The sequence below is a fragment of the Temnothorax nylanderi genome, unplaced genomic scaffold (assembly GCF_030848795.1).
Source record: "Temnothorax nylanderi isolate EJ_2023f unplaced genomic scaffold, tnyl_v1.0 TNYL_tig0002_pilon, whole genome shotgun sequence".
NCBI classification, from domain to species: domain Eukaryota; kingdom Metazoa; phylum Arthropoda; class Insecta; order Hymenoptera; family Formicidae; genus Temnothorax; species Temnothorax nylanderi.
The window spans coordinates 4,014,603-4,040,832 of record NW_027249064.1 but is presented as its reverse complement, the minus strand read 5'-3'; the positions used below and the strand labels follow the sequence as shown (position 1 = coordinate 4,040,832).

General features: G+C 40.7%; 1 protein-coding gene across 2 annotated transcripts in view; it reads right to left on the bottom strand.

Moving 5' to 3' along the window:
- Mdy (diacylglycerol O-acyltransferase) overlaps positions 1-26,230 on the bottom strand; it is a 95,697-nt gene that overhangs the window by 17,934 nt on the left and 51,533 nt on the right. For both annotated transcript variants that reach the window (XM_071701496.1, XM_071701487.1), the window contains exons 6-8: positions 10,514-10,663; positions 5,164-5,344; positions 2,928-3,036 (exon numbers count right to left, since the gene is read on the bottom strand). In XM_071701496.1, coding sequence (XP_071557597.1) covers positions 2,928-3,036; positions 5,164-5,344; positions 10,514-10,663 — 440 coding nt within the window. The remainder of the gene's footprint in view (positions 1-2,927; positions 3,037-5,163; positions 5,345-10,513; positions 10,664-26,230) is intronic.

The window sequence follows — 26,230 nt, the reverse complement described above, 5'->3', positions numbered from 1 at the left end:
TCGAATGCCACTATCGCGCGGGAATGAGGCGACGGAGGAACGCCGCTATCGTCTCGGTATTTCCACGCGGTATTTCCAGCGTGCGTCTGGGCGAAGCGTTTTCTTCGGGTCTCTTTGGGAAATCGAAGAAGGATGGGGGAGAAGGGGATGGCAGAGGGGGCGTCGAACGATTTGCAGAAGCAATTTGTCCGTGGCGCGAAATCATGCGGCCGGATTCCCAGGGCCGGTGAGTAGCTCGCGTCGATCCCGATTCTCGAGGCGATGGAAACGCTTAATAATCCTGCGTGGGATAGCCTCGAATGCGACAATAAGACGTCAAGGAGAGAACACGTCGTTGGACTAATCGCGAATGCGGAAATTCGATTAACGCCGTTTAGAGCCCGCCATTATGGGAAAGAACAGTTACCACTCTCTGTAATAATACATCTGACTGTAAATAATATATGAACACACAGACCAAATGGACGGTAGGCGCTTCAAAGAGACTACTCTCCGATAGAGCAGGTTTCATTTTAAAAAATGTAAAATGTTATTTACTAATTATATTTGTAACAAACTAACAGATGAAAACATTTTTGACACATCAAATTTGCGTATATTTATTTCATTATAGCTATTTTAATTATACGGAATGTACGTGAAATATCTTAATTAATTTTTAATTATACTGAAAGCTAAAATTGGAATTTCTAGTCTGAATATGCTTTAAGCGTTTACATTTGTTTGCGATTCGTGCTTTGTTAATTTGTTTTGTTGTATTTGTACAAATGATTGCAAATCAGAAAGCACCCTGGATTGATTAAATTTAATCAAAAATTAATTGTCTTTCCATTTGTGCTCCCAGCTTCTATATCAAATAAATCGACTTCCGATAAAAGAAATGCAGTAAATATACAGCAAACATCATCGACTCCGATTTCATCAGACAGATCGCATTGATTTGAGCGCGTGGGAATTTTTTTCGCAATTTTACCGAAACATGGTGCAGTCGGTATTAGTATGAACGGCTGAATTATTAGCAATTCTAGCGGATCGATGGCAAGATCCGGATTTTCGATAGCATTATGTACGAAATATGGGCGTAGCTGGTGAACCGCGGACGCCCGCCACGGATCAGTTGTGGTTAAGCCCAGCCACGTAAAAGGTCCCATTTAGATCCACGGGCCTCTCACGAGCACACAATACAAAATTCCCGTCGTTGCGGCACATATTCACGCACCCCTTGTTACTGTGCGATCAAAGCTGTCCGAACGAGGTTAAAAGTATATGTATATAAATATCAATATTACGCGCTCTTCGTACTCCTCTAATTGGTGCTTTAAATTGCCCCCTTCCTATGATTCCTATTCTATTATCGATACAGCTTATTTAATTAAGCGGTTCATTATTACACCTCATCGGCAACGATTGATGATTGGCTAATTAACTGCCTCTTCGCGCACATGGATTTCTTTTAATTAATTTGATGAATATCACAATTTTATTATCTGTCTTTATTAAAAAATGTAATAAAAATCATGTCAGAAAGAGAGAGAAAGAGAGAAAGTTTCTTGTTCAATATAATATAAATATTATAAATATGTTAAATAATTCATTATGTAATTTTATTGTTTGAAATAACAAAAAAATGTACCTATGGTTCTTTATTTCGTTGCTTGTTGGAAAGAAAGTAATTATTACAGATAAACTCGCGCAGTCGGTCTTGCGCAAGGATATTGGAGAGTTGAAGATTTAATTCGAGATATTTGAACAAAATTAGGACGTCGTTGAAAAGCGACGAAACTCGTAATAAATAACCAGTAATAATTGTAGATTTCGCAAATGTATTTAACCTTTTATCACACCGACGGGACATCGCCCGGTCTGCAAGTGGAAGCATGGGATATTTGCAACGAAAATATCGCTCGCGTCATCCTCCCGAGGCATTAAATATAACTGCCAAATCAAGGCAGAGGATTTAACTCCGTGTGAGATAAAAACTGATGGCGTGCCTCGAGCATTATATTGCGACGTAAACGGATAAAACGACATGTCGCTGACGCGTTCTTCGTTTCTTCTCATTTTCGCTTATTTCTATCGAAACCGTCACCGTACCGTTACGAAAATAAATTGGCTATATACCGTTTCCGCTGTAAATGTTTTGTTGTCGCGACGGACGGAGACACTGCGAGTTCTCGCGACGAAGTTATTAACATCTAAAATATATCTGCGACACCTTCGGGCGAAATGTAAGCGATAAAAAATATACTTTGTACGTGTCGCTGAAACCCTTAGTTTCCCTCCTTTCGCATCTGTTTAACATTTTAAGAAATACAATTTACATCGCGCTCGTGATATTATGCAACGTTATGTCACAGACGGATATATTGCCTACAGGTGTAACTTGCAACAATATTACTGCAACTGTGGCACATGCGACAGCTCCCTTTTTCCTGCGTATTTTATCGCGAGGAAATTCGGTAGCGCGGGGGATACCTGTTTGTTCGGGGTAGTGCAGAATTTGCCGTATATTTGTGTGTATCGAATTTCCTGGCGGGAGTATTACTCAAAAGATTGATCGTACCTATTTGGCGAAACCAAATTACACTTCTGCTCGTCTCTCGGCCCCTATCTTACCAGCTGTTTCGCTCTCGTGGTTAGCCCGATTTATTTATGACCAGCATGATAAATAATTAGCTTTCATAATAAAGCAGGAGATATCGTCCGAAACATCAATAGATCATTACTTACATTGTTCGAGAATAAAGGCTAGTAATAAGGCGAACAATGTGTTGTGCTTTAGACAAAATTGATTTATCGGAAAGGTTTTCTAAATATAAAGTGATATTTTTCCCCGTAGATCTAGCGAATTTAATATTCTAAACTTAAAAGTCGGAGCAAAATGTTGTTTAAAAATATCATAATAATGCAATATATAAAACACTCACGCTAAAAGGGATTAATGAATTCTTCACGGAAGGTATCATCCATTGTTGGAAAAGCGACATCATCATTTGGCATCCTACGACAACTTCCAATATCCGTTTTATAAGAAACCTGTAAGTTATATTGAATAAATTAGATGGATTAATATGCAAAAAAGCTTAGCTTAATATTAGAAAATATGATTTTAAGATTAACACTGCGCGGACACCATGGGCCTTTTAAGACACAGTCGATTTATAATTCCCACGGGAATGGGAAAAAAATTGCAACAGTTCCGGCCTATGTAAATAGAAAAATTACTTTTTGAAGCTTTAAAGATGGTACATGAATTTTTATAAATTTTTGGTAACGCTTTCAAAAACCTTTTGGACTTAAAAGTTCCAGGGTATTCGGGTGAGTGCTCCAAAAACACGGTGTCAGCGCAGTGTTAATATAATTTAGTACGAATAAAATTGTTTAATATTATTTAATTTTAAAGTTTAAGCGCAAAAAGATATGTGTGTGTGTGTGTTTGTGTGTATATAATTTCAAATTGTATATTTTAACAATGCAATATATACAGTTTTGATTAAAAAAAGTAACACTTTTGTCTTTTGACATTTAAATGTATATCTATGTGTAACACTACAGTAAACGAGAAGATATATCTTTTATTGGATTTACGACCGTCCAAACTAATTTGCTTCCATGTGATTCTATTACATTGATCATTATACACATATATTTGCTCCTAGATTTTATCGACAGCGCAAACCGATTTCCGACCAGACCCATGAATTTCCACCCCCGTTCTCGTTACCCTCCCAGTCACTCTCTCGACCATAAACCGCTTCTCGAAAAATCGAAAATACGACTTTTGAGTGCTATCGCGTGAAACGACATTCCCATTCGGCGATATGTCGTCCGCGCGAGTTTCGTTTTCGGCAAACTGCTGGCGACAAGTAAAGTCTGGATGCATTTTTCGACGAACGTGACTGCACGGGAGACGATGCACAGAAGGAGAAAGCGCACAACGAAAACGATTCAAACAGCGATATAGTTAGAACAACAAACTTGAAAAAAGATATACTAAGCGTGTGATAATTCAATTTATGTATTACGTCTGATTCATTCACAAATATGACATATAATCTTTGAAGAGTATTTAGCATGTTGTAATTAATATCGAACGGGTAATCCGGATTAAAATTTAATACGCACACAATAAATCAGTTATTTATGAAAATATTTAATATTAAATTCCTTATTGAAATATCCTATAACAATTCACATTTTATTAATAATTTACATTCACGTTACTTTTTATATTACAACATTATTATTAAACATATTATATGCATTGAAATTAGGAATTAGCAAAGAATCCCTTTCATTGATTCATGAAAATTCCTTGCGTACATTCCTGTGATTAAATTATTATTCACAAATGGCACATCAAAAATAAATTTTAATCAAATTTCTCAAATGAGAGTTCTAAAACATATATCTCACAGAGAGAAAGCTTCCTCCAATTTCGACTTGCACGAATAATTCATGTTCTCGATAAAATCTCGGACAAGGTAAGAGAAAATTCCCTTTCTCCTCAAAATTTTCTTCCCGGAACAGAATTCATTCGTTGGAATCTGAGTTTCGTAAACTGGCGACTTCGACATTTGTTGACATTCTTTACGAAAAGAAAATAAGACGTGAGAGAGAGAATCGCGGGGGATATGCCATGAAATCTATACGAGAAATCTGAGAGCAAACACGGATTTATACACCTCACGCAATGCATGCGCTCGCGCGACCAAACTCAGACAATATCAAGTTTCCACTTGACTCGTTTTCCGATCGAAGTGAACTTGGTAGTATTCTCGAGACATAATATGTAAACCGAAACAAGGATATGTTGCTTCAAAAAAGTCAGATGGAAAAAACCCATTTAACACCATTTAACAGAAATTTATTGCATAATTATTTTAAAAGACACTTAATTAGGACGCTCTCATTTTTCTCGACCGAAATCTATAAATTTTGACATATCGCGGTTGATTTCAACCGAGACGAGAATAAGATCTCATGTATAATGATTAGAGAAGATATTTCTGTTTGCGTTACCATTTCAAAACAGATCTATGATTGCCAAAAACCTACACAATCTTAACGGAAAATATGCCAGTTGGAAACTTCTGTTTTCGATAGAAATCACAAATATAACTTCATGTTGAAATATAAAAATCGCAACTCCAATTCACTCACCTTTTTCGAATCCGCTGTGTTCTGGGAAAATTCAATTCGTAGCACAAAGTAGGCGCCAATATATAGTAATAAAGATCGCCGAAGTTTAGATTGTCAGGATATTGGACCAACGCGTTTCCGCGGTCGTTCATCTCGTGTTCAAATTCGATGACATCATTTGCACTCTGCTGAATGCCGGAAGCTGCAAGAGAAAGATCGTATTTTATTAACTCGCGTCGATTTTGACTGCCATTGTAGTCGTATATTAATGGAAAATTAATTAATCCGCGATATTGTAAAGGAAAAATATATTTTATTACTTTTTATTTTTGCTAACAAGAGAACAATTGTCTTTCCTAAACAGATACGCAGCACAGTCAGCAAAATAATATAAAAAGATGCAAGAGCCAGCAAATAGGCAACATGAAAATTTGTATAGAGAAGCTATTGCTGCCAAAGAATAGATTGAAAATAAAAATCGTGGAAAATACTAAAAAAAAGTACATTTTACAAGAATAAATGTTCGTAATATCAATGTTCTAAATGCTTGCTCGCAATTAGCAAAAGTAAAGTGAAAGTTTCTAGGAGAATTTCTAGGAGTTTCATGATTGTATCTCTTCCTTTGTGCAATCGCTTCTGAAGCCTCTCATCAAGCCCTCTCCTTAAGCAACGAAACTGATTCGCTCGCGCGATCCGTTCGGCCGGAAACCTCGGAATTTCTCGGCGTTGCGCTAGGCGCGCGGATTCCCATCTGCGCGTCTAATCCCACCCCGGCGCCGAACCAGTAACTGATAGAATCCCCTCAATTATCCAAATCCGATGAATAATCCAATCTGGAATTCAAATAAGCCCGGGTTGCGCCGGGTGCCGCGCTGCACTGCCATGCCCCGCTCGAACTCGACAGCGTCCGGGACTGGCGTCGCGACGCGACACCAAAGTTGTGCTAGTCGCGGCACGCTCTCGCGACGCCGATCGACGTCCATGTCGACGAACGACTCTAGACGTCGTTTCTGCGACCCTCGTAATAAATGTAGAAGAATTCGACCAAATTAAATTCCTTGCGCCCCCTTTTTACTTTGTCGCATCCCGTCTTCGCGTCCTTCCCTTCTCTCTTTAAATAGCGAAATAAATGTAGCTTGTTCTTTTCCTTTTCTTTCCCGTTCGGGATCCGTCGTCACGCGGGAAGACGAAGGCAAAACTTACGGCAAAATCGTCGGCAAAACGTCGCGACGCACGTCAGTCGTCCGTGCAATTGTTTACGGGAAGCCGTATAATAAATTCTCCGGACGATTTAAGAGACACTGACACAAGACAGGGAAGAATTGTAATCGCCAATAATTATAATTAACGATATATTCTTATATCTATAGTAATCTTATATTTCTATATAAAGATAATTACGAGAAAATTACAGATAATTACGAGGGGAGAGAGAAAGATCTTGAACGAAGCACATCGGCGACTTACATACGTTCGCCAGTAGAAATAACGAAATTGCGACGTGATTTCGACAAACGGTCAAATACATGAAATTAACGAGTGCACGATCACGCAGAAGCACTCGGAAACGGTTTAATGATTCATTAATACTCCATGTAAATTCGTTTGATCAAGCCTGTGATCTTTGACTGGTAAACCCTCCGCCGGCGGGTTATTAATTAAAAACCATTCCCTGCAATTCGATTTGCACGAACTGCTTGTATTTATCCGAAGCATTTCCAGTTGATCAATTGTACAATTGCTCGAATCTTTTACCAATTTTCATTTACATGCAAAATTAAAAATCATAACTGTTATTATTGCTCGGTTTCTAATTACGCTATATATTAATTATTTTATAAAAAAAAATTATTTCCTATAAAAAACAGATTACAATTTAAAACATTTTTACATTTAATTAAACGTTAATTCAATTAAATTCTAGTTTACATTATAGCCGTATTTTCAAAGTAAAGACATAATCGAGTTTACATTCTTAGCGTCACCTGATTCATTTGGTAGTTCATTTCAGTAATTATGTTAACGAAACAGCTGTCGACAGGATATTTCCGAGGAAATGTTCCTTTGTTTATGGTGAAGCAGACTTTGTCTCGACGTTCGTTGACATATTCTTGACGGAGCATGACGTTCCTTATCTCACAATATGGCTGAGAGGTGACTCAGCTGCATCATGAGACTTTATATATTAAAGTACCATGCCATTAACAACGATGCATAATACACACTATAATTACACGTTGATAAACCGAAATCATCAACCGAGTAATAAAACGTATTTTAAATACTGGCTCACACTTCGGATTACATTGTTTCATTTGCAATCTCTGCAATAAACATATCTTATACCGCAAACTTCAACTAATAATAACATAATAATAAAAATAATAAAATATATAATATTCATATTTTTAAATCTTATTTCAAATATTTTTTTCAAACTGTTTATTATATAATAAAAGATAATATCCAGCAAGAAAGACAAAGAATGTGTAGGAATTTTTTACGTTGACCGGTGGTCAACCTCGCGTTCTGCGATTGCCTAAGACCCGCCTATCTGTGCTCTTAGAATCTCCTTAGTGGCTCCTATCACGTTCGTGGATGGCCGCAAAAGGATGGAAGAAGATCGGGGATCGTAGCCGTCGGAGGGGGTTAAATCTCATGGGGACGCAGGGGATCGAGCTGGCTTCCGTTCGCGACGGGTGTAATTTCTATTTTTTTCAATCTCGGCCCGAGGGCGTCTCGAGGGCCGACGTAATTTCGTCTTTGTGCCAAGGGATGCCTCGCGCTTAAGACCACCCTCGTTCATATATATCTCGAAACGTGCGCGATGGACGAAGAACGGCGAAAAAAGAAATCGATATCGAAGGGCAGAGGTAGTACAGGGACAGAAGAGACAGCATCCTTACGAGAACGCCGCTTGAAGTCTCACAAATTAAGCACCGACGCCATACCGAAGAAGAGGAGGAGGAGGAAGAAGAAGAAGAAGAAGCTTTCGCCAATCAATACGATTGCCTGCGATCTTTGACCACGCAATCCTGCAGACTCGTAAATTGTCTCGCATCCTCGATGGCACGCGGACTTAAGACGACACCGACACCCACTTTTGCTTCAAATCAAGTACACGGTTAAATTAAATGCTGATTCCTTTCCATTTATTTCAGTTTGCTTTACTAACTCACCAAATAGCACTTACTCAGACATCCAATAATCGTTCTAAATGCGCAAGTTTATCTCATTCAGTCACTATATACGTATAAAAGTTACTACCTAATATATTATTATTCAAACAATCCCTCGGCTCAATTTTCTAAAGAAAAATTCTTTATTATTTAAGGTATAAGATGTATTTATGAAAGTATAATACGTGTTAAATAAAATTTGGAGCATAAAGTCTACCTTTATATAGACGCTAGTAAAGAAAGTGTTCCGGCTTCTTCCTGGGGTAAGCGGCCATGAGGAGCTTCATTTCTTGCATGATCGATCGGAGCCGTGACGAACAAAAAACGCGAAGGGTGCACCGCCTTCGCGATACATACACGGGTTACGTTACAGGCTCCGCGGCTGGTTCTACGTCGTCATTACGAGACGTAATAATACGACGTGCCATAGGAGTCCGGGTTAGGCGGATACGGCGAAAATTACACGGCGTCCGTGCGCGCACTAGATTACACGAGCTCGTGGTCGTAATAACGGAGTCCCGAGGCGGGCTTTTGTCGATTGCATTTGTCTATCGATCGATCGGCCGGTCGCCATCACGTCGCGTCGCGATGAGCCGGTGAGCGTCGAGGTGTCGTGCGAACACCGGGTTTCGATAATTATATCAAACTACATCACTTTTTGCACCGTAATTAGGGACGCTCTCCGGGCGAGAGAACGACCGCGGGTCGGTCGAGCGGATAACGGGCTAATTAGCTACGAGCGAAACGAACGCGAATATATATACGCCGATGTCCATATCGGGGAATATCCGTCTTAATTTTCGGTGCGAAACGTAGCGTGGTCCCTGAACGCCGGCGAGCGCCAAATCTACAGGAAAGTTGGAAATTGTTCGTCGCCTCGCAGAAAATTCTCGCTTCGATGAAGCGTGAATACCTTGCTTATCGCGCACTCGTATTTTTGTAATCGGCAGCACGAGCGTATACATGCACACGCAAGGCTACTCAAAATTGCTTTTCCTCATGCTTCAAAGTCGAATAAACAACTTTTTATCTTTCGAAGTCACTTTAGAATGAAGGAAATGAAAAGAAAAAACTCGACAATTTTTCAAATAATCCCCGCTTTAATTATTTGAATGTTCTTGACGATTTTTTTTAGATACGTAAAACGAATTTCGTCGCATAAATCATCGCGCATTCGTCTGAACGCCATCGGAATCCGTGGCGATCGACATACGTACCAATCAACTCTGTCACGTCACGGCGTGTAGAACGATTGCGCAATCATGATTAAAAGTGCAAACGCACCGGTTCGACGTTTTACCGTCGCTACGACTGCGAAGGGAGAACGGGGCAGGAAAAGGGTTAATGCCGCGCGCGGTGAGCGAGTTTGTTGGGAGGAAAGACCGTATAATTTAACTTTGCCGGTCAGAATAATCGATATACCGCGGCGTGTCCGGCACCGGAAACATAGCACGTCCGATCGGCAGAGTTTAAATGGGCTGGAAATTATTTTCCCTTTATCATCATGCGCGTATACACAGTGCGTAGATACAGACGTACTCTTACAGTGAGACGCACACGTAAGTGAATCGCACATACGTGTGCGGTACGCCACGACGCGCCTTCAGGAGTGGGCAAATACCGCGAGTGCAGTGGATTACCGATTCGTAGGACGTGTTTGCACTATTTGGATGTGTGCATTACCTGGATGCGTATATGCACATCGACGTACGTAACGATGAAGATTTACGCCGGTCGGCTTCTATTCGGGGCGGAAATCCGTTACGTATGACTCTAACGGCATCGATGAGACGTATTACAGCGTCGTAATATCGTAAAAAAAGAAAAAAAACGAAAAAACCCACGGCATACAATGTAACCACGTAAAAAATAGTCGCTCATGCGTCGGAAATGATATATTCTCGTGCGTGACTATTTTTAGTTTCGGTGGCGAATCACGCGCGGATGGTACACATATAGTAAATCATAAACTAGATATGCGACGATGAAAATATCTCCCCATTTTCTTCTTTGATTCATTCCGTTTCATGTGCAAATAAAATTGTACAATATGTCGCATCACGTGTTGTGCTACATAGTAAGTATATTGATCATTTATTATGTGACAGACAAAGAAAATGTGGGACGTTATTAATATCGTATTAATAAGAGATACGTGAAGAAATTATATGTACATGGTCTTGTATACTTACACTGAAGATTACTATAAGACAGCTGACGCCTCATTCTGCCTTGCGTGGTTTTCTTTCGGTTGCTCAAGCGGCACCACATGTTCACTTGTACGTACGACCATAACTTCAAAAAGAGAGTGGCGTACAGCATACACACGTACATCGCACCAACTGAAACAATACACCGTAAAAATAGGTAGTGTTAAAAGTAAAATGTTTCAAGAATCGCGAAGTTAATATTTTTTTCCCCCTGTTGCACGCGTGCACGCGCATTCGCTATTCGTTATGAATCTCGCTTAAATTCCAACGGGATATACTCCTCTCTTCTTCTGTACAGTTCAATATCGATCGCCACGAAATCTCTCTCTTTCGCATGCACGACTGCGTACAGCGATCGCAGATCTTTCCGCGAAGTCCGCAAACGGCAGGCCGCGACTTAATTATCGACGAGTATCATCACTACGATCCTGAGAATGCCCCGTTATTATTATGCGGTGCCAGTAACTGCGGCCGTTGAAAAACTGCAGACGCGATGACGAAGGCGTCGCCGCGCCGTCGGCACGATCCTCATATTTTCCAATATTTCCATCGAGCGTGCCGGTAGCCTCCTTCGCGTCCCGGATTGTTCGTATCTTAATTAAATCGCGCCTGCGACCGAGCTATCCCGATCCCGCCGAGGTGGCGAGATTCCGCACGGGCGGAAAGACATAATTTCATCAACGGAACGAAACTGTTCTACCTTTCGCTTTTGCAGCGCCTGTCCTACCTGCATCCCAACTTTCATTTACCTGCGCCAGCGCGCACCGGGTGTCGCTGAAAATTTATATCCGTACTCATGCTATTCATTCTTTAGGAAGGCGGCAAGGTAGATTCGGTAAATATATCGAGAGAAAATAAAGCGTCGGGATGACAGATTGACGAAGAAGGTTCATCGCTGTACGCGCTGGTTCATTCGTTCTGCTGGAATTAGTTTGCGGACTATCGAGCAGGAAAATAACAGATAAACAGATCATTGGCTACGTGCACATATAGTAGTCGGCACAGCGGTGGTGGTACTGGTGGTGACAGGGACGCGATGGCGCAAATCACAATCGTTGAAGCGATCGAAAGCGACAGCCTTTGCCACAACGTCGACGGGCTCGACGGCGATAATGGGGAAACGAGAAAGCCCGAAGCAAATATTACACGGCGATGGTATCGTTCGTTAATGTATACATGCTCGTCGGCAACGCACGAAAGCGCTACAGCATTTCCGCGAAATATGCGCCGATGCGTGTATTTGCCGCCCCCGTAGGGTGATGCAGTGGCATGCTAGCTAAACAGCTCAGGTACACTGCAAGGCAATGAAAAGGGGGATGGAGCTGTCCTCCGGGTACGTTCTGACAACGCGAGAGCTGTCCTCCCTCTTCACGGTTCTTCCCGTTTTTCTCTCTGACGCTTTTCAGAGTGTCGGGCAAAATAAAAAATTGAAAACGGTAGTATATCACGTATTCGATTTATTATTTTAAATAAAATTATATGATGTCAATATTCGTAAGTGGGAAACCCTCTAATACGTTAAAGTGTACATGAACCCTCCGGAGTCCGCCTCGATCCTGTTCGACAGTGCAACTCCCGATGCATTAGGTGTTCAACAGTCGAAACGCGTCTCGGGACGCGTTTTAGTGCACCGCTCGTTGCCGCTTATGCCGTTTATAGCTTGTCCTCCGCACTTGTATTCGCCCGGGCACACCGGCGACGTCATACAGCGCGTATCAAGTGTTCGTACATGCCGAGGTAATTGCCAAATGTCGTGACGCGCATATACGTTGCGTATACGGTCTGTTGCAAAACGACACGACAGCTTCACCACAAGACTACCATCTAGCTTGAACAGCTCGTAAGAAAGCCTATTATTAACGAAATACACCGTATAAAGTATCGCAATAATTCATTGATTTTAAATAAAGATACTGTCCGAATATTCAAAAGCGATGGATCTTCTTAAATTGTGAGAGTTGAAAAGCTAAAAAAAGATATAACTAAATATAGATGTATTTTTAAAGATAATATGTATATGTTACTCCATTAAAAAAAAAACCGATAGATGGTTAAGTGTGTAATTTTTTAAAGATTGCTATCCACTTGTTCTGTTTCGACAGGAGAATGTGTTTCTTCGTTCAAAGTATCGGAATTAAACTCGCCAATTCATCTACGCTACGAGCCTCGTTCCACGAAGTTATTTAGTGCAAACACGACGGATATCCTTCGTACGTCCCAAAGGTCCGATGGAAAATCGACGGAAAATTACTTTTCACTCTCTGCGAAGTCATTAAATTCGCGTATGTCCCACAAAGTATCGAGTCTATATTTCATCTGGTACAAAAAAAAGTCAACGAAATGTCCTGCCGATAGTGGCGAGCGAGGCTATCGCGTCGATACATCCTACTCGGTCGAGACGAATCGACGGAGATGTATTGTGCGCGACGGGCGATAGGGGTGACAGTACCACGCGTGAAAATAGTTCCTCAATTTTCCACGGCAGTTCGCCGAACTGAGAAATTGCCAGTTCTCACCGGTGGACCATTGTCGTACCTCGAAACCCACAATTTTTCGATTCCGCCATCTCATCTTTAATCTTTTTACTCTTCATGAGCATCGTCTCGAGAAGAAGAGCGGTATAAAATGTCCAAGCAAATTCGAGGAATTGTAGAATCTAACATCATTGAAAATTTTTGGGAAACCTTGAGAACTCTGTTACGCTCTAAATCTCTAAAAGATAGCTTTAAAACTTGATAATACTAAAATTATAAATCAGAATTTTCTTGTTATTTTAGAGAAAAAAATATGTGTGAGCTTGCATATTTCCCTTTTATTGATTTATAATATTTAAATAAATAACACGAAATTCGTAAAATTGTTTTGAGAATCCGCATACATATTTATGAGATCTAAATTCGCTCGATATTCATCCGCGACGCAAAGGAATATTTTTATTTGACACTTCATATTATTTTTCTTTCCAAGTACCACATGCTATGAAATGTTACAGCGAGGTAAGAATTCAGTTCTGCAAACGTCATCTGTCTTTGTTTCGCGCTCGCGTTGGCGAACTTTTTAGACATACCTCGTACGAGGTTAAATTAATGTCAGCTCCCGAACGGACGGAAGAACAAACAGCGAAACACAATTTCCAGCGAGACCGCGCTTGGTATAACATTCCCCGGCGAATTTCATCGTGCACGCTTCCGTGCGCTATCCCGGGCAAGTATAAAAGAAGGAGCCAGATCAATGATCAAGACTTCCCCTTACAGAGGAAACACTCGACGACACATTTTCTCGTCTGCCAAGTTCAAGTATCTCGGACTCCTTCGTCCCGAAGTGCACGTGAAAATAGTTTCTAATCAAAATGCATCGATTCACATCAGATGTGTCAAGAGATAGAGTAGAAAAATAACAGAAAATATACTGAACAAATTTTTAGCAGGGAGACAGAAAAGATATTTAAAAGTAAAAATTATTTGCTATTTTATTATTATCTTAATCGCAAACTTATCATTTCAATGTGAAATTATTATAACGGTTAAAAATATGTAAAAAAAAGAGAGATATTAGAAATATTCTTAAAGGAATGAAAGTCATTCGAATATTGGAATGCGAATCGTACCACATTCTTAACACAAAGCAGAAAATGTAAAAATTCCAGATACAAGAATTCTCCATAAAAGATTTTTACAAATAAAAACCTTTGAAGTATTCAAAGTGAATATATTTCAGTTGCTCAGATATAAAATAAAATAAGTTGAAATTTTACAATGTAATTTAAGATTGTAAAATTTAAAAACTATGCATCCAATTATCAAACAAATATCTAATTAAAATTGCTAGCAGAGATATTAATATTAACACAAATCAATACAAGTATTAATTATAAGATTTAAATCGCGTAGTATTCTCTCTCTCTCCATTCCTCTCACACATTACTTTTCTTTAACGCATTCGATGCACGCTACTATACATGCAAATATATTCTGATATGTAAAAGAGGAATCATTCGATTAAAATCCATCTTCACACGTCAGTTAAAACGAAGCAATCTGTTAGGTTGTTTGATGGCAAGCATGAAAGCGTGTCATAGATTATATTCTTCTTAAAGTGTGTTCGTGATCGTCGATCTAGCTTTCATTCTTTATAGCACCGTGCGTATATTTTGTGAGCGAGCACAATGGAACCACGCATGAATTTATAGATGCGCGCGCGCAGTACCAATCTACAGTGAAACACGCTGAAGAATCTTATCGGACCAAGTAAAAAACTCGTTCTTACCGAGAAGCTGTATTTCGTTCTTCGTTTTTCCACGTACCTAATACATTGATTCCCAATTTGGCCACTATTGCTCCCTAGAGAAGCTCTTTTACTTTCCTCTGCCCTACCCTTCACTTTTTCTCTTCTTCTTTTCTCCTGTATAAATGGATGGATAAAAACCAGAATGGTGTAAATCAAATTTTTTTAAATATTTTCTCGTGTACATAGATGCAATTTGTACAACATATAAATTGCATCCATGCACACGAGAAAATATTTTAAAAAATTATACTTACACCACTCTGGTTTTTACCCCTCCAAATGTAGGAAACTAGGAAGTGCATAGAAACTAAGAATAGTTATAAAACAAAAAAAATATGCATATATATTCCGACTATCGTATAATATACGAAAGTCGCAAGAGTAAATTGTGGTCATCGAATCTTTTTTGTAAGATGTCTGGAGACTGATCCGATATTTCAGCAAAATTAATTTTCGCACCCACTGCGCGCTGTTAAATAATATAGCTCCCGACTGTTCCTATGTATAATAAAAAAAAAATGCCTGTCGCAATTTGTAGTATTTGATAAGCGATGGGAAACGGCAGATGAACGAAGACTAGAATTCATTTCCGTACGACTGCGTATTTTGTGTCGCGGCGCGGAAACCGTACCTGCGCGCGCGCGCATCCCATTTCAGAAGCCGATATTCTTTCTCCCGTCGATGTAATTCGATTAATTCCTTTGTCAGACGGTATCGAAGCCCGCGTTGAGGCGAACAATGTTACGGCTGCCGTGCGTTTCTGAATCGCGTGCGCATTGCACTTGGCGTGACAACACGTGGATGCGGAACTGCAGTGCCTGATACATTTCCGTGCCGACGCCGGCGTATAAATCGATGCTCTCGGAAAAAAGGAAGCGGGAAAGGGGGATGTAAAAAGAGGATCGAGTCGTCTGTCATGGCGAAACGGTATATTTCTGACGCGATCGTAATCGGAGAGTGCCGCGCTGCATTTTCGATTCTGCGCGTTTGTCGTACGTCGGCGCGTGAAAATTTCAGAGCCGGCAAAAAGCTTTGCGTTTCGAATTATGCGATCCGGTATTAGGTTCGATTTCACACGTAAAAATGTTAAATTTTACATTAACAAATTCCTGGCGATGTTTAGGAAACGTTAAAAGAGATTACGATTATTGCAACAAAAAGATGCATACCAATGCAAATATATGCGTAACTTGGGTAATTATTAAACGAGTAACTCAAACAACAATGCCGTACAACTCCGCTACGAGTTTCTACGTTTTCCGTCGATTTACCAAACGATATTGTCGCGTATCGACACATGTTCTCTGCACTGATTGTCACCCGTATGCCGCTGCTTTTTCCACGCTGTCTGATAATTACCAGGCTCGAGCCATTGTCGAAGGAGTCTAATTTAATGCGGTAACGTGTGTTATCTCGTGCATTAATTTAATAAAACAAAACGCAATTAACGTAGGCGCTCAACTTCCGTAAATGAAGGCCGAAATCAGTTTGCCGAGTGAAGTTACGTGTTACAAAATTTCGGCACGTCGAAACTTCACGATGTTTGGCAGGCGTATAATTATACCGGTAAACGACGGAGCGTATAATTTCGCGCAATGCGTTACCGGGAGCGAGATGTGTCACGGGCATGGCTCGAAGCCATCTCGATGGAAACCGGAAAGCAACATGATAACAGTACTTACAGCTATATCTTGCACTGCGCGCAACTATTTCGTACACACCTCGCGCAATTTCGATTCTCGATTATCGCAACTAACATGCTGTTGGGAAACTGAACGTAAGGCCGAGAGACTTGTGTGAATATATATTCTAATACCTTATCTATATAAATATTGTTCTGCAGAATTGCTACATTTTCTAAATGTCAATAATCTTAAATGGTCCTTTAGATCCATTCTGAACGGATAATAAATTTTGTAATATGTTCATACATGCAGCTTGTTATCGACATTTAAATAATAAATTGATACACATTAGTGAGTAATTGCCGATAAATATCTCAAAGAGAAAGATTTCATACACAATTGATTACAAATAATCGATTACCTTTTTTTTTTGCTAGACTTAATCAACGACTGCAACCGCGCATTTTCGGCAAATTTAACCAACATGCCAAAATTAATCCTAAAATGCATTACGCATAAAATCCACGTTTACAGTAATTTGCAAACGTAACTACTAGAAACTGAAAATATGATATCGCATCGGTCAAATATTCCTTTGCGTTTGAAATATTAATTCTCCATGATTTATTTCAACCGATTTTTCGGATTTAACTAAAACCCCGACGACAAATTATCCAGTCGAATGTTTATACGCGGCAATTTGGAAGAGTTCCCATCCGCAACTGCTTCGATCCCGAAGAAAATTACTCTCAGAGGAAACTTTGGTTGTCAAATAAATACCTTCCCATCTTTCCCTTTTTACTCGCATTATAAGTTACGTAAGTTATAATGGATAGCGCTTCTATTGTCACTTAAAAATATTATTCCAAGTGCATATCGATTATAAGACGATCTATCATCGGCACGAGCAGCGTTCTGCGTTACGTTCCCGCGAAGAAGTCACAAACAATTCGCGACGCAACGTAAGTTTCTCACCCGAGCCGTGCCATGCGGGTGGCAAAGCGCGAACTCTTTATTTTCGACCGATATCCGGCCGGATGCGAGCGATAAATTCCGTTCCCCGATTTGCCGTCTCGGGGGCCTTACCTTTTACATTGGTAACATATATATTTCAGAATCGATCGTCGCTCGTAATTCACCCTACACGCGTAATTCCCTACTTATGTCCTGACGATTTCTTCGCCCGCTCCATCGTTACCTCCCGATCCTTCAGAGCCGTTTCTGATTCTGGCACGATATCCAGTTGGCACGGGGGTGTAATCATCCCGCCGGGCCGTCGTGCGTGAAGAAGAATCTTGGCAGACGGCACGCATTCGTTTCACGCACGTCTACACACGCGTGCGCGCGCGAAGCTTTTGCCATCGATACTTTCAATTGGTTACTCCACCAGACTTTCTGACAGAATAACGTTTCAATATCTCAAATAATTGGGGATAAAAATCGTCGAGTATCAACGATCGAGACACGATTAATTGTAATTATTAATTCTATTTCAAATCATTATCCAATCAATTCTCATTATTCATTCCTAATAAGTTTAATTTGAACATCTAAAAAGAATAACGTATGTATTGTTATTCCACTCTTACGCAATTCACACTGTAGCATTTCGAACTATGGTACTGAAATAATGGGGAATTGATACTTTCTGTATCGACTCTCAGTATCACAACGTGATACCAAGTTCTGATATATTGATAAGAACACGCTCTTCTCTTAACAATCGTTGTGCGTTTGTTTCATCAGCGAACGCATACGTGCATTGTCGAGAAAAAGCACAATATCTTTTGCCGGGAAGTCAATAAATAATTGCAGGATACCAGGCCGAGTATGTATCCTTTAGTAATGGAAGGATGCTTCTCCTTTGGCAGAGTTGGCGTAAAAGAAAGTCTCCTTGAACAACTAACGCGAGCGCAACGAATTCGTTTTCATCCTCTTCCCCCCCGTTCCACATCCCGTATTTTCAATCTCCGGTCGAAATGTTATTTTTCTGTGACTCCTCGGCACGCTACAACGCGCTTTTAGTCTCGCACAAGCAAAATATATAATATAATATGAAATGCCATCCATTTTACGTGCTCACAAGTGTAATGCTATTTCCACTTCCAAGGAAATAATGCTCGAATATTATAATGATCGATTAAAAGTACCATAAAATGCATTGCTATTATAACATATTGCTCAAATTAATCTCAATAAGTCTTATAAGTCGAACTAATACCGACTTATAAAAATAAATGCTAATAAACTAAACACGTACGAAATTTTGATGATTATTTTATAAAATTGCGCTTGTCATTATTACAAAGTTCTTGACATAATACAATACAACATTTACGGCTGAAGTGTTAATTGGAATGAACAGAATGAAAAGACAAGAATGTACATCCGAATCGTTGGAGTGACCGCACTTGTGCATTGTTCACGCGACAAATCGTGTCACGGCTTGGCTGCTATCCACAGGATCAGAGACACCATTCGATTCCGCAGCGCGAAACACTCACGGTACGACGTTCTTGGCCTGACCCGAAACCTTGCGGAAATGCGGGCTATTCTCGCGCGAGACGCTCTCGAGACATCCTCACTATGCTACTGCCCGCCTGAATGTTTGCGGCGGAAAAGAATCCTGTAGAATTCGCGAGGACAGATGAACGGCATCCGGCCGCAACTCGCGGGGCACGCCGATGCAACGTCGAAACAATCCGCATGAGATTCTAATTCAACTCCTGATTCGAAGTTTCGAAGGGGACGAACTTCGAAGTAAAAGTAAGGAATACAGAACTTAATAGTTTAGATGTAACCTGGTATTTCATACAAATAGATTCACACACACACACACTGTGCTCATCCTCTAAATTATCCTTCCGGTAGTTCTATCGGATTTCGAATCCGCGCGTTTTTCCCATGTTTGTAATATTATGCAAACGAGTTACGTAACGTGACCTATCAAATAACGGAGCAACCTAAGAATATCAAGTTCTGTCAACGTTAACATCCCGGAGAAAAGATCCACGAATTAAAATTCTCTACTTCCGTAAGGTAATAATGTGATATCAAACAATGTAATTCGAAAATACGCAGTGCCGTATAGCTGTCGGTATTAATATTCTAGGATTATCGCGGGCTACGTGTACTGAAATTTCGACGTGCCTCTCCACGACATTGCGTCGCAAAAGCGGGTTCCCCTCGGCAAACTCGAACCCACGAAATCCGCCAGCGACTCGTTCATTTCCGCAGAATTCCCCACGACATCGAAGTCTCCGTTGTAACGTGCGCAAGCACGCTGTTCTCTCCGTTCGCATTATCCGCGCGAGAACCAATTTCGTAGCCTAATTTTAGCCGGATTATCCCACGATAGCATCAGTACATTACATTCTGTATTCATTGTAATTTTTGTACTGACGTAATTCGAAGTAAAGCTTAACCCTTGAAAAGAACGTTCGAATCCTTTTTCTACTGTGTGAGACAGCAAAAAACTTTTAATTTATATATTAAATTATATTATTAAATTTGTATTATCTATAGGTACAATATCAACTGCGTGAGTAAAATTATTTTGCAACTTTCGTCATTACTAATAATCAAAATTAAAGAATAATAGCAGACGAACAGAATTTCGGTTGATCTTCTTCCAAATTAGTTAGAGATTGTCATTTTGATTTACGATAGGTGTTATACGCGTGTGACATCACATGTGCGTAGATATCTTCTTCGCACCATCCAGCGACATTTCACGCTACGTCGAGCCTGCTGCTCGTTTGAAGTCTACAAAATTGGCTGCGCATCTCCGTTAACAGGCTCCGTCGTGAGAGACGACGGGATGAATTCTTGTCCCCCCTCCCCCCCAGTTTGCTGCTTTTTTTCTTCTCCCATTTATCTGTATGTACGTAATGTATACGTGTGCACAAGACCTTCTTTTTTTTAATTTTCTTGTCAAAGACGATCCCGCGATTCGATATACCCGAATCAATATCCGAAATGCGGATTCCTCATTCTTTGTCGAAGTAGTTTCGACGACTTGTCTGATCGTTCGCCCTAGAAGTTCTAGAACGAGCTTCTCGAGTTTAACAGTGGCGTTCGAACAAATTAACGGGCGTAACGAATGGACTTCATGGTTCCTTTGAAGCCGGCGAATACGACTACGTGCCCATACCGCGTGATAAAATAGAAGGAGGCTTGAATTAATGCACCCTCGTTTACCGCTTTTATGTCGTATCTTACTTTTTACCCCTTTTGCTTTTATATCCATGTAACCGTTGTCTTCGATAATTTTCAATAAGGTCGAAAATTAAAAAGGCTCGACTTTTTTTACCTTTTTAATGTAACTATTGATTTCAATCTTCAATAGCTAAGAGAGTTCTATCTGATAGGTAAAAGAAAGACTCTCTCTAATTTGAGTGACCATAAATTATTCAAAGCTGCTCTTTATACTAAATTACAATTTATTAACAAAACGCTTGTATTGTATTGATTTTTTCTAAAAATTACTACAGCATCAATTTAAGACTATATACAACAAATTGCATTTAGAATATCGCTTTAAAAAATCACAGTTAATTACAATTAATGTTTTTAGTAGTAATTCGATAATGCTGTTTTTAATGCAAATATGTAATTAAAGAAATTGCAAAGTAATTATTACGTTATATTAATTATCTTAATAAAAAAAATCTGTCTTCTATAATTAGCATTTGTTTAATTAACTGCAGGTCAATTAAGCAAAAATACTAAAAGTTTCAGAGAGTCATTATATTATTCATGAAACAAACGTGAGGAAAGTAAGAGAAGCTGTTTGAAGTATCGCTGATTTCAGCGATTCTCTCATCAACTTGTAACTACTATGGGTTGAAAGGACACTCCCCAAAGTGCTCTTGAAGATAAGAATCTACATTATTTATCTACGCAGCATTCTCTCCCTTTCTTTCCCCACAATGGCAATGCCCTGATTGCGGCCTCTTCAGCATCACGCTGATTATCGCAGACGACAATCTCGAGTCGAGCAACCTCTATGAAAATTTGCCGGAAACAAAAGACGCCGTTTGTCGACTGCGAAATTTCGTTAACGTCCGTTTTCGAAGCAGCGTGAGATTTTTCGAAAAATCACCCGTTCTCCCGCTCCCTCAATTGTATTTACGTACCAGCCCTTCGCAACTTCGCGTAGATGTATACAAACATTCTGATGAGCAATCTTCCACGTCAAGCTTACCACGTCGATCGCACGAACGATGGAGACGCTGGGAGAAACCCGAATCTGATTCACTCTCGCGCTCCTTTGTCCCAACCTGCCCCATTCGTCCCTGCCTAAACCAACAGTATCCTTCAGCGCCTCCGCGCGACCCTTCTGTACACAGAGCCGAGTGTCTGGACGTGCAATTTGTAATTCCGGTGGAACTCATCGGAGGAGAACTGGCTCGCCGAAGAACTGCCGCTGCATAATTTGTAATTCCAAAGAGCACCGGAATCTACGAAGCGCTCGTGGGTGATGCGGTAAGAAAGGGTAAGCCGACGATGAGATCGGAGAGGATTATTGATAGAAGAGACTGTAAATTCGCACTCTTCAAAATTTCGAGTAATTGTACTTTTAAATGCTTTCAATGTTGACCCGTGAATGTATTAAAAAATAATTATTAATAATTATCGCCGAACAATATTCTCCTTAATACCGGGAAAAAATGGCGAGCGATGAGAAGCGTGAAATATTTACTGCATGCACGACAGAAATTAATCTCAAACAGACTCCTCGCGTTATTCACCGGCGGAAGTTCTCATTTACTGAAGTAGACGCCGGTAGATTAAAGCATAATAACGAAGTAGTTATTCCGCGCGACCCGTCCTCTCTGGGGAGCCGGACGGAGAAGACGAAGGGGAGGTCTCGTCGAATTAGGTAGCGGACCCAGATTTGTTATTCAAAATTCGCGGAAAGGCGTCCGCCAGCTCGCGCTTCCGGCTACGTTCGAACGTAATTTCCGTTTCACGTAAAGCTTTATATACCTTCGCGTAGCCTTCGTCGTGTTTGTCAGGAAAGCGCGACGAACCTCATCTATCCCCCCCCCCCCCCAGAAACGCACTGCGCATGCATATAAGATGACTCTCGCAAAAATATGTTGTATGTATTTATGTAGCATCCTCACAGTAAATTTAACAAGCTAAAAAATCGAACTGGTATATTGCATTACTGTTACATGGAGAGAAAATGGGAACCGTGAAACTTTATTCGCCTTGTGTGGAAAGCACGAATCGCTCATCTCTATTTCACGCCGCCTGCGTTAAGTTTATAATTCGTTTAATAAACATTTCTAACATATGTAAAATATATAATCGTCCAATCGTGGAAACTTAAACAAAACGTCCAGATTTTATTTATTCTTGCCGTCTAGGCGCAATCTCTATATTTCTTATTCCGCAACAGAATCTTCCTCGCCTAATTACTTATTCATGTTAGGATTAACGTTGGCAACGGATGCCGCAGCGACTGTGGAAAGTGCGCGCGGGGAAATATCGTGGCATTTGCGTCACGAGACCGTAATAATATACGGCGAAGACATTTCCGTTTCGCGGACGTTAACGCGAGTATCGCGCCCGCGTAAACAAGAAGCGTGGAGAATATACGCCCGCCTGCTTTAATTCGCGAAAGAGTTTCAACCGCGGGCCTTTGTTTCGCGAGATGCGATATTGCATTTCCATCTGGTGGCTGCCACCACGCTGAGATTCTACGGGCTTGTCGTGCGCTCGTTACAGCCTGCTTACAGTCCCGCGTTAGCGGCATATCCGGAAAGATAGCTCTCCTCGGTAAACGCAAACTTTTAAGGTTTACAAATGCACACTCACCTGTCACCGACATGTGCTGAGACTGACGTCGAGCAACGCTTATGATGTAAGAACGAGGCTGCGGCTTCTCGGCAACATGAGCGATTGAGCATTAAACACGTCGCGGCGTCACTCGATTTAGAATCCTTTATCCGTGTTCCGAAAACGATGGGTTTACGAATTTGTAAATTCTTGTTGCACACTCTTCGCAGCGACCTGTCATGAGCAAGCAGACATATTCGAGCGCACATATAATCCGCGAGTTCTAATAATTCTCCGTCTCCGGCGTCTCCGCGCTTTCAATTTCGCAGCCGATCCATAAATTCGTTCCCGAAGTACGCACTTCGCAGCCACGTATAAAGATCAATTTATACACGACAATACAGATTAATGAGATGCGAGAGGATTAATATTTATCATTGTGATTAACACAGACGAAGAAAGAAGGAATGGAGCCGAGCCTCCATTCAGGGGCCTGTTGCATAATGATTTACAAGTTAATAACATTAGTGAAATAATATGTAAAAGAACTTGTATTATTACCTTGTAAATCATTATGCAACACAGGCCCCAGGTATCACTATTACTAATGAGCGCCCATTCATAACATTATGTAATATAAAGTCGGCAGAGGATTGTAAATTATAAAAATATTTTCTAGGCTCTAGTCTATCCATTTCAAGGCAACAGATTCTATAATATATTATTTCTTTTTATTATATTTGTATATTCTTAATCCTTTATATGTTTCAATTTTTTCTCTAATAACTGTAGAAATAAATAATATATTCAGATATGAGATTAAGTAATACAGAATACAAAACACTTTACTGCTACATTAATTATCATTTTAAATAAAAATTTTTTATAATGTCTAATAATAATTGTTAAAAAAAACTGTTCGTGATTCTTTTATAATATCCCATACATACATTTTATTTATATTTGTAAAATAATTTTTACAAATCCATTGCCTTGAAAGTGAATTTAAAAAATCACTCACCGGCCGATGCGCAACAGCGGAGTAATAACACTGCGTTGATCTGTAACAGAGAAATATTCTTACATTAAAGTAGGTAGGATAATTAATATTTGAAGTGAATAATTATCGCGCCCGTTAAATTTCTAAAACGTCATTTTAAGAAATACCTTATTTTAAAATACTTTAATTCAAGAAACAATCGCGGCCGCCGCAGGCGGCTGTATTATTTCCGCATTAACTCGTTCATAATTAAGCCACGGAAAATCATGCAAGTAATATTATGACCGTACGAATAAGAGAGACGCAACATGGCATTCGCGACGTAATAACGATTCTCGCGTATGCCGGAGATCGAACTTCGGTGAAATTACGGAGTTAAACCTCGAGCGGTATTATACGAGTATAACGATTCGCGTATCATGTAATGGGCGAATCGAGTCGCGCTTGAGAAAGTGGCGGAATCCGTTACGGAACAGCAAAATAATAAACGCATAATAATTACTCACCCCACGGTTGCTCCGCCGTCGCCCGATGCCTCCCAGGCCGCCTCCTCCTCTCCTCGATCCTCCTTCGTTGTCGCATCTCCGTCGGCGCAAACACTCACTCGTTCACGCACGAAAATATCACCGCTCATGATCGCGCGACACTTTCGACACTTTGCACGGCACTCCCGATATTAATTTCGCGACGCGGCACGTACTTTATTATACGGCGATGGAAGAATTACGGCGGAGAAGCTACGAACGAAACTATACGATCCGCTCGACGCCCGTGACGTCCCGCACGTCCCGCAGGTAGACACTAACATGGCGGAGAGAATTTCGAAATCGCACGACGCACGGCCAACTTCACTCGTCAGGAGCAACCGTCGCGAGAACGCCACACTTGCTGCTGCCACACATCTGTATTTTTCGCACTTCGACCAACGAATGTAACGTCGAGGTTACTTTCACGTATCGCAATATAAGCGACGTAAAAGAGGAGAGAGAGAAGAGAAATATCCGCGGAACATGTCGACCGAAAATAATACGATCACTGCTTTGCCGATTGCGAGGCGATTTTGGTTAACTGCAATTAAATCCTCGATTTACGAACGTTGTGTCTATCTCCCACGATCGCCAAATATGTAACGCGATTAAATACGAGGTTAAAAACGTACGACGTTTAATTGAGACTGCGATCGCTAATTAAACATGTCACGGCGTTACTCGATTTACTTTAGGCTGATATTTCATGTGTCGTGCGACAAATGTTTTAAGCATGTTAATTGGCTGCAGGGTAGGAAAATTCGAGTTTCTAGAAATCCTCTATCTTGTAGCCAATCAGCACGCTTGTCGTACAACGCATGAAATATCAACCTTAGGGTCCACTCGTAATCTGTGTTCCGAAAACGACGGAAATAACTTCATTCTGAAGCCGTGCGACGCGACGCGAGACGCGAGTCAAGTTGAGAAATTGATTGGTTGAGAAAAGCGAGGCCGATCATTCGAATGAATGTAATCTCAGGTCAGTATTATCGAATGCGATATATCCGTATAAATTCCGCGAAGCACATGTACTAAATGAACACTCGATATATCACAGTTTCCCGTAAATCTGAACCGTCGTCGGAGCCCGACGATATACTTATTTATTACTCCGCGCCGCGATCCGAAAACACTAGAACAATGAGCGAGGTCGCGGTGGCGCGGCAACACGGGCAGGGGGGATAGAGTAGGGGGAAAGATGACGTAGGCACGCCGAGCGCGCACTGGCGAGTCACCTCACCCCCACTACTCGAGTGTCGAGAAGCCGTTATACGCGGTGTCCGCGTCGCCCCGCGTCGCCCGCGCCGCTCGCGTCTCTATTCCAACGTCCTACTCTTCGGATCGTAGGTTCGGAGCAACGCACGATCGCCGAGTCCGACGTTTCAGATTGCGGAAAACTGTGGTATATCGAATGATTAGCTAATGCATGTGCCTCACGGAATTTATATGGATATCGAGATATATCGCATTC